Raw genomic sequence first — 12958 nt, forward strand, 5'->3', positions numbered from 1 at the left:
ACGTCCCTTTGCCTTGGAAAAACCCTACAGATCTCGGGATGGGAGACCACCCAGGCAGTCCAGGGTTGCTACGCAGAGGCAGGCAAGGGCAAACCACCCCCTGTTGATCTCTTGCCCTGACCTGGGCAGCCCAGGCTAACCCTGAGAGCCAGTTTGGGGTGGTGGTGAAGTCCACTGACTCTTATCTGGAAGAACTGGGTTTGATTCCCCCCTCCTCCACCTTCAGCTGCTGGAGTGGCCTTGGGTCAGCCATAGCTCTGGCAGGAGCTGTCCTTGAAAGGGCAGCTGTCGTGAGAGCCCTCTCAGCCCCGCCCACCTCACAGGGTGGCTGTTGTGGGGGAGGAAGGGAAAGGAGATGGTGAGCCGCTCTGAGATTCAGAGTATACGGCGGGATATAAATCCAACATCATCATCATCATCATCAGATCACAAATCTAAGCAAGAGTTGGCCCTGGTCAGCATTTGGGTGGAGGACCACCCAGGAAGTCCAGGGTTGCTATGCAGAGAGAGGAACACTTTCCCTACAAAGAAAGGTTGAAACGCCTGGGGCTCTTTAGCTTGGAGAAACGTCGACTGCGGGGTGACATGAGAGAGGTTTACAAGATGATGCACGGGATGGAGAAAGTAGAGAAAGAAGTACTTTTCTCCCTTTCTCACAATACAAGAACTCGTGGGCATTCGATGAAATTGCTGAGCAGTCAGGTTAGAACGGATAAAAGGAAGTACTTCTTCACCCAAAGGGTGATTAACATGTGGAATTCACTGCCACAGGAGGTGGTGGAGGCTATAAGCATAGTCGGCTTCAAGAAGGGATTGGATAAAAATATGGAGCAGAGGTCCATCAGTGGCTATGAGCCAGAGACAGAGATACAGAGAGACAGAGACAGACAGAGACAGATAGACAGACAGAGAGAGAGTGTGTGTGTGTTTTTGCCACTGTGTGACACAGAGTGTTGGAACTGGATGGGCCATTGACCTGATCCAACATGGCTTCTCTTATGTGACACAGAGTGTTGGACTGGAGGGGCCATTGGCCTGATCCAACATGGCTTCTCTTATGTTCTTATGTGACACAGAGAGTTGGACTGGAGGGGCCACTGGCCTGGTCCAACATGGCTTCTCTTATGTTCTTATGTGACATGGAGTGTTGGACTGGATGGGCCATTGGCCTGATCCAACATGGCTTCTCTTATGTTCTTATGAAATTCCATCTCTTGGCCTGAAAACCCAGTGGGATCACCGTAGGTCAGCTGCAACTTACAGCACTCTCCACCACCACCCTCGGCACATGACAGCCAAGTGTGCAGTAGTGCTGAGGGGATCCTATTACAGCAAAGGAAAGCCAGGTTCAAATCTCCACGCAGGCATGAAGCTCACGGGGTGAACTTGGGCCAGTCCCCCAGCCTCTCCCACAAGGGTGTGGGGTATGGATAATATGGAAGAAGAGAACATCATCACCCCTGCCGAGAGCTATTTGAGAGAAAGGCAGGATGAAAATGCGATGGAAGAGCAGCCAATCTGAATCAGGCTGCTGTATCCGGTGGCCGTCTGGCTCTGTTCTCAGGACCTAGCGAAGGGAGCTCTGCACACGTAAGAGCCAAACAGAATATGTTTGAGAGCCACAAGACATGAACAAATATTACCCACCAAGGCAAAGAGAGATGCATAATGATGCAAATTGTGGTCAGTGATATGATAAATGTGTGTTTCCTTCTCCCACTGGTGCTTAAAAAATAATTCCCTAACCTTTCCCTTTGCTGGCCTTATGAGGACTGTTATTCCCGGCTTTTTTTTTTTAAAGTCATCCTTTTAGAATGACCATGTTGTAAAGCGCATACACATGTATTTGAACTTTCAGTGCAAAGAAAGTATTAAGAGTTTTAATAAAGATGAGCATGTAATATTTGTTTATGTCTTGTGGCCCTCAAACATCCAACATTTATTGTATGTGGCTGTTATGTTAAGTAAGTTTGGCCATTCCTGAAATAGGTCTTGCCAACCACGAGACCACAGGTCGGATCTTCACAAGTCCACAGCTGCTGTTCAGAGCCTCGCAACGCGAGAAGTGGACTCCATAAAGGTCAAGACGGATGAAATCACCCTGCGCCCCGGGCACCAGAACAAAAGAAACTGATTTCCGGGGCCATCACTCCACACCCGGGAATGACACCGGTTAGTCTTCTTTAAAGAGTAGGGAGCGAACAGGCCAAATTTCTCAGCCGAAATAAGACGTGCCTGCAGCAGTTCATCAGAATTCTTCCCCGGTAACCTCTCGTATCAGGGCTCAAAGCGGCTTTTAGCCATTGACATTGGGGCTGCTTTATGGTGGAAAGACTGAATGATTCTTGCTATAGTTTTGACTGATGCTTTAAGAAGGATAATGACGTTGGGGCTTGGTTCTGCTTGCTCGTACACAGAACAGAGATTTTCGCCTCACTATACAAGCTTGCCTTGATGCTCCCCAGAAAAGCTAGATGAGGTGGAACTGCCTCTTCCGGTTAGGGAAAAATCTTTATCCAGGATCAAGAATCCCTTTCCTCAGCTATAAAAACCAGACCGAAACCCGAGTACCCACAGGCACCCCAGAGCAAAGCAGACACGGGTAGGAACTACAGGGAAGCTTTAAGCAAAAGTGCAGGTTCAGAGCAGAATCAGAGAGTCACACAAGAGACGGAAAGGGCCATAGAGGCCATCTAGCCCAACCCCCTGCTCAAGGCAGGATCAGCCTCGAGCAGGGGTGGCCAAACTGCAGCCACGTTTGGCTCTTTCACACAAATTGTGTGGCTCTCAAAGCTCCCATCGCCATGTTGGCTGGTTTGGAAAAAGGCATTTATCCCTTTAAATCATTGGTCCAAGCTAAGCCAGCCGGTGGCTTGGAGAATGCTTTTAAAGTTGCTTTCTTTCCACCTCTCCCTCCTCTTTCCCTCCTTCCTGCTCTCAAACATCTGACCCGTCTTGCAGCTCTCAGTCACCTGACGTTTATTTTATGCGGCTCTTACATTAAGCAAGTTTGGCCACCCCTGGCCTAGAACATCCTAGAGTACAACTCTGTTCAGCAGGAGATACTCGGAGGGTCACTGGTAGCAATAGGTGGATACCAGTGTGTTTCTGGGAGGGGCTGTGGCTCCATGGAAGAGCATCTGCCTTGAATGCAGAAGGTCCCAGGTTCGATCCCCGGCACCTCCAATTAAAAACAGCCAAGCGGTAGGGGATATGAAAGACCTCAGCCTGAGATCTTGGAGAGCAGCTGCCAGTCTGAGTAGACAATACTCACTCAATACCGACCTCAGTGTACCAAGAGTCTGATTCAGCAAAAAGTGGCTTCGTGTCTGCAGCCCTCCGGGGGAGCAAGCGGAAGGGGCAGTGATGCTAAGAAGGGACTTTGGGATGGCCGTGGCAGTTTTCCAACCTCCCATGAGGCCAACCAGAAGGAGAAGAGGATATTGGATTTATATCCTGCCTTACTCTCTGAATCTCAGCACCTCAGAGCGGCTCACAATCTCCTTTCCCTTCCTCCCCCGCAACAGACACCCTGTGAGGTGGGTGGGGCTGAGAGAGCTCTTCCAGAAGCTGCCCTTTCAAGGACAGAGTCTCAGAGCTGCCTACAATCTCCTTTACCTTCCTCCCCCACAACAGACACCCTGTGAGGTGGGTGGGGCTGAGAGAGCTCTCCCAGAAGCTGCCCTTTCAAGGACAGAGTCTCAGAGCTGTCTACAATCTCCTTTACCTTCCTCCCCCACAACAGACACCCTGTGAGGTGAGTGTGGCTGAGAGAGCTCTCCCAGAAGCTGCCCTTTCAAAGACGGCTCTGCAAGAGCTATGGCTGACCCAAGGCCTTTCCAGCAGCTGCAAGTGGAGGAGCGGGGAATCAAACCCGGTTCTCCCAGATAAGAGTCTGCGCACTTAACCGCTGCACCAAACTGGCTCTCTGGAAATAGGAGAAGCTTACAAATCCAGATGTGAGGGGGGAGGAAAGAGAGCCAGGAAAGTTATTCTGATAAGATCTTCTTGGCTAAGATTATGTAGACACCTGATCCAGACTGAAGAGTTATACACCACAAAGGCACCCCTGTCCTCTGTTGTCCTACAAGGTGCCAACAGGAAACAGCAAGGGTCCAGCGGCACCTTAAAGACAACCGAATTTGAGGCAGGAGAGGAGCTTTCGCGAGCCACCGCCCACTCCTTCACGAAAACACTTCCCCTGCCACTGCTTTTGGGAGTCTTTCAGCTGCTCCTGGACTCGCGGCTCTTTTCCACTGCTGCGGACAGACTAACGTGACTTGATCTGTTCAAGGGTGTCAAAACTCATTCATTGCGAGGGCCAGATGTGAGCTTAAAGGAGACTTTCTTGGGTCAGGCCAGGCCGCGTGTGTACCCATTTAAGATTAAGTAGCAGAGATAGAAACTTTTTAAAGGACACAAAAACAACTAAAGATTTTTTTTTTTTTTTTAAACTTAAAATAAAACACACTTAAAACCTTAGCACTCGTTGGTCTGAAAGGTGCTTTCTTTGTATTTCTTCCCTGGGATCCAGGGAACTGGGCAAAGGAAGCTCTGGCTCTTTTCCTCCCTCCCTCCCTCCCCAGGGGACCAGGAGAGGGAGGAGCCTCTACCAATGGAGAAAACAGAAGTTTTGCTCTGTAGTTCCCGTGTGATTGAGCAAGCCTGGCAAAGCAAGCTGTGATTCCAAAAGAAGCAAGAGAGAGAGAAAGAAGCAGAGGACCGTGAGTTGCTTGCAGGCCTCATAGAAGCCCTCCAGGGGCCTGGTCCGGTCCTCAGGCCACATGTTTTGACACCCTGGTCTACAAGATACCAAGAACAAGACACTGCAGCAGCACGTGAAATCGTTCAAGAATCAAAAATGACCACAAAGCGCAGTCCAGCTCTCCGGAGCCTGGCGCAATCCCGGATCCTCTGACCAGCAACTGGTTACTACAGGGCTTCTAGGGCTCCAAAGCCACGTGACGTGGCCTCAGGACTGCTCTTACCTGGGCAAGTGCGAGCTATTCCATCCCTTCCAATGCACCTCCAATCGACGGTACTCTCACGAGCTGCATTCGTCTTGGGCTGCTGCTGCTGCATCCACAGGCATGTAGCCTCCTGCCGGCTCGACCAGATAACCGTAGGAGAGCCCCACCATGATCTGTAGGAGCAGGAAGAAGAACAGAGGCCAGAATTCAGTCCCAGAACCTATTTTTCTCACTGAGGCAAAGCCAGCAAACTACAGCAGGGGTGGCCAACGGTAGCTCTCCAGATGTGTTTTTTTTTTGCCTACAACTCCCATCAGCCCCAGCCAGCATGGCCAATGGCTGGGGCTGATGGGAGTTGTAGGCAAAAAAAAAAGAACACCCGGAGAGCTGCCGTTGGCCACCCCTGAACTAGAGTGATGATGAAGCCTCATTCCAGAAGACCCACATGGGGTCCTGTCAGTCAGGAGTCTCCAAATTCTACCTCTTCCAGGAAGCCCTTTGTAGGAACCCTCCACCCTTCCACCCTATTGAAACAAATCCAAAGCACATTTAACTGAATGGAACACACTTTCTCCCCCCCCCCCCCTCCTTTCTCCTTATGCCTCCTGCCTAAGATCCTGCCTCCGTTGAGGGATGTGTGATGCCCAAGGGTCCCTTCTAGCCACCTCCCAGCTCCCTAAGGACTTCCTGCCAGGGCACCTATGTCTAATAACAGGGGGGGGAGGCCACCAGCATTCCCTCCAAGCTGAGGTAGGGTGAGCCAACTCAGATTGTTAGCCTCCAGCTCGCACGTTTTTGTCTTCGCTCAGGAAAGACGACCCCCAGAGCGCACTAATCGATGCAGTCGCTCACAACTTGAAAGCCAGTAGCTCACAACGTCGCATTTTTGCTCACAAAACTCTGCAGCTTAGAGGGAACGTTGGAGGCCACGCTCTTCCGCCTTCCCCCCCGCCCCAGGTTGCTGCCACCAGACTGGCTTGTTCTAGAGGGCCCGATTCGCCCTAGCTTCCCTTAAGGGGTTGACAGTCTCCAGCTAACCCAAAGCTGGTTAGCACGTTCGCCTTCTCTTAAGTAGGGCCGATTGGCACTGGTGCCTCGCAAGCCACTGACACAACAAAAGGTTTAAACAAAGTTTTATAATCTCCCAACACGATGCCATTGAAAAATAACAAAAGCTTCAAAGCTAGTTAATACCTCAACCCTCAGGTCGATTGTAGGAAGCCAAAACAATCCAGAGTCCCTCAGGTACTCTCTTCTGGGATGGTCTGGCCCAGTCCACCAGGGTTCCAAAGTATCCTTGCTGACCCTTAAGTCACCGCCACTCCTTGCCTCAGCAAGCAGACAAAGGCCAAAAGGAAGAGGTAAACTCTTTTTCTAACCCACCAGCAGGACCTAATAGCCTGCAGCTGGTGGCTCCACCCTGAAGTTACAGCAGAAAGGGAGATATCCTGGGAAACTTAACTTAATTTAAAACTTACCCCTGGCACTACAAGGTTGCCAAACTTCCTTCACGTAAGAGCCATATATTTGTGAGCCACATCAGAGGAAGGGAAGAGGAGAGAGGAAAGGAGGGGGAAGAAGAGGAAGATATTGGATTTATATCCCACCCTCCACTCCGAAGAGTCTCAGAGCGGCTCACAATCTCCTTTACCTTCCTCCCCCACAACAGTCACCCTGTGAGGTGGGTGGGGCTGGAGAGGGCTCTCACAGCAGCTGCCCTTTCAAGGACAACCTCTGCCAGAGCTATGGCTGACCCAAGGCCATTCCAGCAGGTGCAAGTGGAGGAGTGGGGAATCAAACCCAGTTCTCCCAGATAAGAGTCCGCACGCTTAACCACTACACCAAACCGGAAAGGGAGGGGGGAAAGGGAGGGGGGGAAAGGGAGGGGGGGAAAGGGAGGGGGGGAAAGGGAGGGGGGGAAAGGAGGGGGGGAAAGGAGGGGGGAAAGGAGGGGGGAAAGGAGGGGGGAAAGGAGGGGGGAAAGGAGGGGGGAAAGGAGGGGGGAAAGGAGGGGGAAAGGAAATAGATGGAGGAAAGGGAGGGAGAGGTGGAAAGAAAGCAACTTTAACTTTAAATGCCTTCTCCAAACTGGCTCACTGGGCCTTCAAGAGCCACGCAATATGTGCGAAGAGGCACATGCGACTCCCAAGCCACAGTTCGGCCCCCCCTGCACCAGCCTCTAATGTCCTGTTGTTGGTTGTGCAGAGGAACTGGACGGCCACTGCATCATGCTGGACTAGATGGGACTACTGGTCTGATCCAGCAGGGCTCTTATGTGGCATCCCTAAGATCTGAAGTCCAGCAGCATCTTAGAGACCAACAAGATTTTGGGCAGGTATCAGCTTTCAAGAGCCAAAGCTCAGTGGTATCTGATAAAGGGATGTTTGAAAGCTTATACCCCCAGAATTGTGGTGGTCCTCTAAAATGCTCCTGGACTTATCTCTAGCATACGCAGGCCTCGGATTCAGTGGGAGCTCACAGGAGCGCAGCTTCTGAACCTTTCTGAGAGTTCCACCTCCTTCTCTGCAGAGTTCCTCCTCCTCCTCCTGAGAGTTCCACCCCCTTGTCCATTGAATAGTAGGTGCAGCTGCATAACAATCCCTGGATGAGCTCCACCACCTCTTTTTCTACAAAAGGACCGCTGAGCATACATGTTGACATCTTTGGGTGAACTCTCACGTAACAGAACACTAGGAACTAATGACTGACAACTGCTACTGTTTTTGAATAAATGCCTCGTTGTACTTGAATAACCGGCTTGCTGTCGCATTGGTGAGCACCATCCTCGCAAGCAATGCTCCCTCTAAGCCGAGTTAGTGCGAGCCACCTCTGCCTCAGCCTCTAATGTCCTGTCGTTGGTTGTGCAGAGGAACTGGACAGCCACTGCATCATGCTCGACTAGATGGGACTACTGGTCTGATCCGGGGGTCGTTTTGTAGAAAAACAGTTGGTGGAGCTCACGCAGGGATTGATATGCAGCTGCACCTGCTATTCAAAGGACAAGGTAGGTAGGAGGAGGGGAAACCATCAGAAAGGTTCAGGAGCTGCGCTCCCGTGAGCTCCGGCTGAATTCAAGGCCTGGCTAGCTCACAGATTTTCAGTCTCCGGCTCATACCTTTTTTGGCCTTCGCTCAGGAAGGATGTCCCCAAAGCACACTAATTTACGCAGTCGCTCACAACTTCAACGCCAGTAGCTCAGCAAAGTAGAATTTTTGCTCACAAGACTCCACAGCTTAGAGCAGAGGTGGCCAACGGCAGCTCTCCAGATGTTTTTTGCCTACAACTCCCATCAGCCCCAGCCTTTGGCCTTGCTGGCCGGGGCTGATGGGAGTTGTAGGCAAAAAAACATCTGTAGAACGGCCGTTGGCCGCCCCTGGCTTAGAGGAAGCGTCGCTTGCAAGAACTGCCATACCTTGTGCAACATTTCTGAACCTGCCTTTTTCTCCCCCGTATTTCTCCACTTCTATTCTGCAATTCTGATAGGATCAAGGAAGACAGAACCGGTTCAGTGCCTGTCTCTTCACCTCCCCATCTCATTCGAATCTGCAAAATCCCAGCTTTAAAAAGATCCCTGAAGCCAGGAGTAGAGCCAGCGACATGCCTATGACACGAGTCTCCTTTCTGAGAACGGTGCAGACACAAGTTAAGAGTGGGAAGATGAAGCCACTCTGGAGTCTGGACGTGACCAGGAGCTATAAGCCACACATGTCCTGCTAGTATCATGATGCCCCTGTATAAACCGATGGTGCGGTCTCATTTGGAATACTGTGTACAATTCTGGTCACCGCACCTCAAAAAGGATATTATAGCATTGGAAAATGTGCAGAAAAGGGCAACTAGAATGATTCAAGGGCTGGAACACTTTCCCGATGAAGAAAGGTTGAAACGCTTGGGGCTCTTTAGCTTGGAGAAACGTCGACTGCGGGGTGACATGAGAGAGGTTTACAAGATGATGCATGGGATGGAGAAAGTAGAGAAAGAAGCACTTTTCTCCCTTTCTCACAATACAAGAACTCGTGGGCATTCAATGAAATTGCTGAGCAGTCGGGTTAGAACGGATAAAAGGAAGTCCTTCTTCACCCAAAGGGTGATTAACATGCGGAATTCACTGCCACAGGAGGTGGTGGTGGCTACAAGCGTGGCCACCTTCAAGAGGGAGTTAGATAAAAATATGGAGCAGAGGTCCATCAGTGGCTATTAGCCACAGTGTGTGTGTGTGTATATATATAAATAAATTTTTGGCCACTGTGTGACACAGAGTGTTGGACTGGATGGGCCACTGGCCTGATCCAACATGGATTCTCTTATATTCTCACTCTTCGAGGCCTCTTCCCTTCTGCTTTGTCACTCATCTTTGGCAAAAAGACTCCTCCCGCCACCGGCAACTCACCGTCAATAAAGTCAGCAGCACCATCATGGCTCCTAGCATGATGTACAAGTTATCCGTCAAGCTGCCGGCCCACAGCGGCCCCAGGATTGTTGCGACGCCCCCCACAGAGCGGCGGAGGCCTTGGCTGAACCCTGCAGGGGAAAGGAGTGCGAAAGCGTTACAAGGATCTTTCCCCATGGGGCAGTCAGGTTTCTCCCACGGGGCTGGTCTCTCAATCCCATGGAACAATTCTCTGCGGTGACAGTAGGCTTACAAAACCACGCATGAGGTAGAGAAGGCCGAGAAAGAAGTCCTTTGCTCCCTTTCTTGCAATACAAGAACTCGAGGGCACGCAAAGAAACTGATGAATGAAACCTCCTTCCTCGGCTAGAAGGGCCATCAGTGGCCCCGTGGCGCAGAGTGGTAAAGCAGCGGTACTGCAGTACTGTGATCTCAACTCTCTGCTCACGACCGGAGTTCGATCCCAGCGGAAGCTGGTTCAGGTAACCGGCCCAAGGTTGACTCAGCCTTCCATCCTTCCGAGGTCGGTCAAATGAGTCCCCAGCTTGCTGGGGGGGGGAAGCGTAGACGACTGGGGAAAGCAATGGCAAACCACCCCGTAAAAAGTCTGCCATGAAAACATTGTGAAAGCGACGTCACCCCAGAGTCGGAAACGACTGGTGCTGGCGCAGGGGACCTTTCCTTTCAGATGGCCACCTGACAGCAATGCTGATTCTGTGGAATTCGGCAGATCCTGAGAAGGAGGGCAGGAAGGGTCGCATCAGTGCTTCGTTCTCGTGGCCCTTTCTTATCCGGCCCAGGGAAATGCTGAATACCGCTTTGGGGTCAGGCAGCAATTTTTCTCCCATCCAGTTACGCATAGGATCTTGGAGGTTTTTTGACATCTTCTGGGCATGAAGCAGGGGTCATTGGGGATATGTGTCTGTGTGTGGAGGGGGAGGTATTTGTGAATTCCCTGCATTGTGCAGGGGTTTGGACAAGATGACCTTGGAGGTACCTTCCAATTCTATGATGAGCAGTAGGTTTAGAACAGCTCAAGGGACCCAAAGAGAAGATGTTGATATTGGATTTATATCCTGCCCTCAAATCTGAATCTCAGAGTCTCCGAGCGGCTCACAATCTCCTTTAGAAGAGAAGAGGATATTGGATTTATATCCTGCCTTACACTCTGTGAGCCGCTCTGAGGTGCTGAGATTCAATCTCCTTTCCCTTCCTCCCCCACAACAGACACCCTGTGAAGTGGGTGGGGCTGAGAGAGCTCTCCCAGAAGCTGCCCTTTCAAGGACAGCGTCTCAGAGCTGCCTACAATTTCCTTTATCTTCCTCCCCCACAAAAGACACCCTGTGAGGTGGGTGTGGCTGAGAGAGCTCTCCCAGAAGCTGCCCTTTCAAGGACAGAGTCTCAGAGCTGCCTACAATCTCCTTTACCTTCCTCCCCCACAACAGACACCCTGTGAGGTGGGTGGGGCTGAGAGAGCACTCCCAGAAGCTGCCCTTTCAAGGACAGAGTCTCAGAGCTGCCTACAATCTCCTTTACTTTCCTCCCCCACAACAGACACCCTGTGAGGTGGGTGGGGCTGAGAGAGCTCTCCCAGAAGCTGCCCTTTCAAGGACAGAGTCTCAGATCTGCCTACAATCCCCTTTACCTTCCTCCCCCACAACAGACACCCTCTGAGGTGGGTGTGGCTGAGAGAGCTCTCCCAGAAGCTGCCCTTTCAAGGACAGAGTCTCAGAGCTGCCTACAATCTCCTTTACCTTCCTCCCCCACAAAAGACACCCTGTGAGGTGGGTGTGGCTGAGAGAGCTCTCCCAGAAGCTGCCCTTTCAAGGACAGAGTCTCAGAGCTGCCTACAATCTCCTTTACCTTCCTCCCCCACAAAAGACACCCTGTGAGGTGGGTGTGGCTGAGAGAGCTCTCCCAGAAGCTGCCCTTTCAAGGACAGAGTCTCAGAGCTGCCTACAATCTCCTTTACCTTCCTCCCCAACAACAGACACCCTGTGAGGTGGGTGTGGCTGAGAGAGCTCTCCCAGAAGCTGCCCTTTCAAGGACAGAGTCTCAGAGCTGCCTACAATCTCCTTTACCTTCCTCCCCAACAACAGACACCCTGTGAGGTGGGTGTGGCTGAGAGAGCTCTCCCAGAAGCTGCCCTTTCAAGGACAGAGCCTCAGAGCTGCCTACAATCTCCTTTACCTTCCTCCCCAACAACAGACACCCTGTGAGGTGGGTGGGGCTGAGCGAGCTCTCCCAGAAGAGGGAGCTCTCCCAGAAGAGGGAGCTCTCCCAGAAGAGGGAGCTGCCTTGAAAGGGCAGCTCTGTGAGAACTACGGCTGACCCAAGCCCATTCCAGCAGCTGCGTGTGGAGGAGTCAGGAATCAAACCCAGTTCTCCCAGAGAGGAGTCCGCGCACCTAACCACTACACCAAACTGGCTCTTGTTAACATGTGGAATTCACTGCCACAGAAAGTGGGGTGGCTGCAAGCACAGATAGCTTCAAAAGGGGATTGGATAGCCCTATGAAGCAGAGATCCATCAGTAGCTATTTGCCACATCCATAAGCATGGGCACCATCTTGGAAAGCCCTGCTCTAGGGCAGCCCAAGCCGCTGTCCCTCTCAACAATCCTATCGTCCTGCCACCTTCTGCTAATACAGTCTGATTCGTGCCGTCATTCTGGCCTCCCAAGAAGGGACCACGCCGCAGTCTTTTGCCTCTCCGAAGCCGTAAAACGCAGACGCGGGAGATCAGGCCACTGAGCAATCCAACACTGCTGGAAAGCCAAGCTGCGCATTCAGTGACGCCCGGCAGTAACCGGACCCAGGGGAGTACAGCCAGGTCGAGAAGAGAACACGCTGACCCGAGACACAGAAATCTGGATGGAAATAAGACACTGTTCCCTGCAGTAACCGCTACCAGGGGAAAGGAAGGAACCCAAGTGCTGCTAGGTTGGTTTTGTTTTGACATGCAGCAAGGCAGAACTCGTCTCGGGTGGATCCAAACGTGATAACGATATCAAAACTGAAGGAATAAGAAAAGAATAAACAGAAATGGAAAAAGTTCTGCTTGGAGACAATGAAAAATTAATTTCAAAAATGTATAAATTACTTTTAAAATGGTCTACGGAGGATGAAGTAGTGAAATCCCAAATGATTAAATGGGCAATTAATGTAAATAAAGAAATACAGATGGAAACTTGGGAATACTTGTGGAAGAACTCTATGAAGCTTTCGACATGTCATAGTATTAAAGAAAACTGTTTTAAAATGATGTATAGATGGTATATGACTCCTAAAAAATTGGCAAAGATGAACAACAAGATGCCAGATAGATGTTGGAAATGTAAAAAACGTGAAGGTTCTTTCTACCATATGTGGTGGACTTGTGAAAGAGCAAAAAAGTATTGGCAGATGATTCAACAAGAAATTTCTAAGATCTTGGGATATGAATTTAAGAAAATTGCAGAGACTTTTCTGTTGAGATTACAAATGGAAAAATTTCCAAAAGAAGATAGAACTATAATTTGGTACTTGCTTTCAGCTGCTAGGACATTATATGCGCAGTTGTGGAAGCAAGAAAAAATACCAGAGAAATGGGATTGGATT

At 50.7% G+C, this 12958-nt stretch overlaps 1 protein-coding gene across 1 annotated transcript in view; it reads right to left on the reverse strand.

Moving 5' to 3' along the window:
* LOC132573412 (major facilitator superfamily domain-containing protein 8-like) overlaps nt 1-12958 on the reverse strand; it is a 43940-nt gene that overhangs the window by 544 nt on the left and 30438 nt on the right. Inside the window, exons 11-12 of the mRNA XM_060240913.1 lie at nt 9361-9491; nt 4989-5143 (exon numbers count right to left, since the gene is read on the reverse strand). Coding sequence (XP_060096896.1) covers nt 5045-5143; nt 9361-9491 — 230 coding nt within the window. The 3' untranslated portion in view covers nt 4989-5044. The remainder of the gene's footprint in view (nt 1-4988; nt 5144-9360; nt 9492-12958) is intronic.

This window comes from Heteronotia binoei, chromosome 6 (genome assembly GCF_032191835.1).
Source record: "Heteronotia binoei isolate CCM8104 ecotype False Entrance Well chromosome 6, APGP_CSIRO_Hbin_v1, whole genome shotgun sequence".
NCBI lineage: Eukaryota > Metazoa > Chordata > Lepidosauria > Squamata > Gekkonidae > Heteronotia > Heteronotia binoei.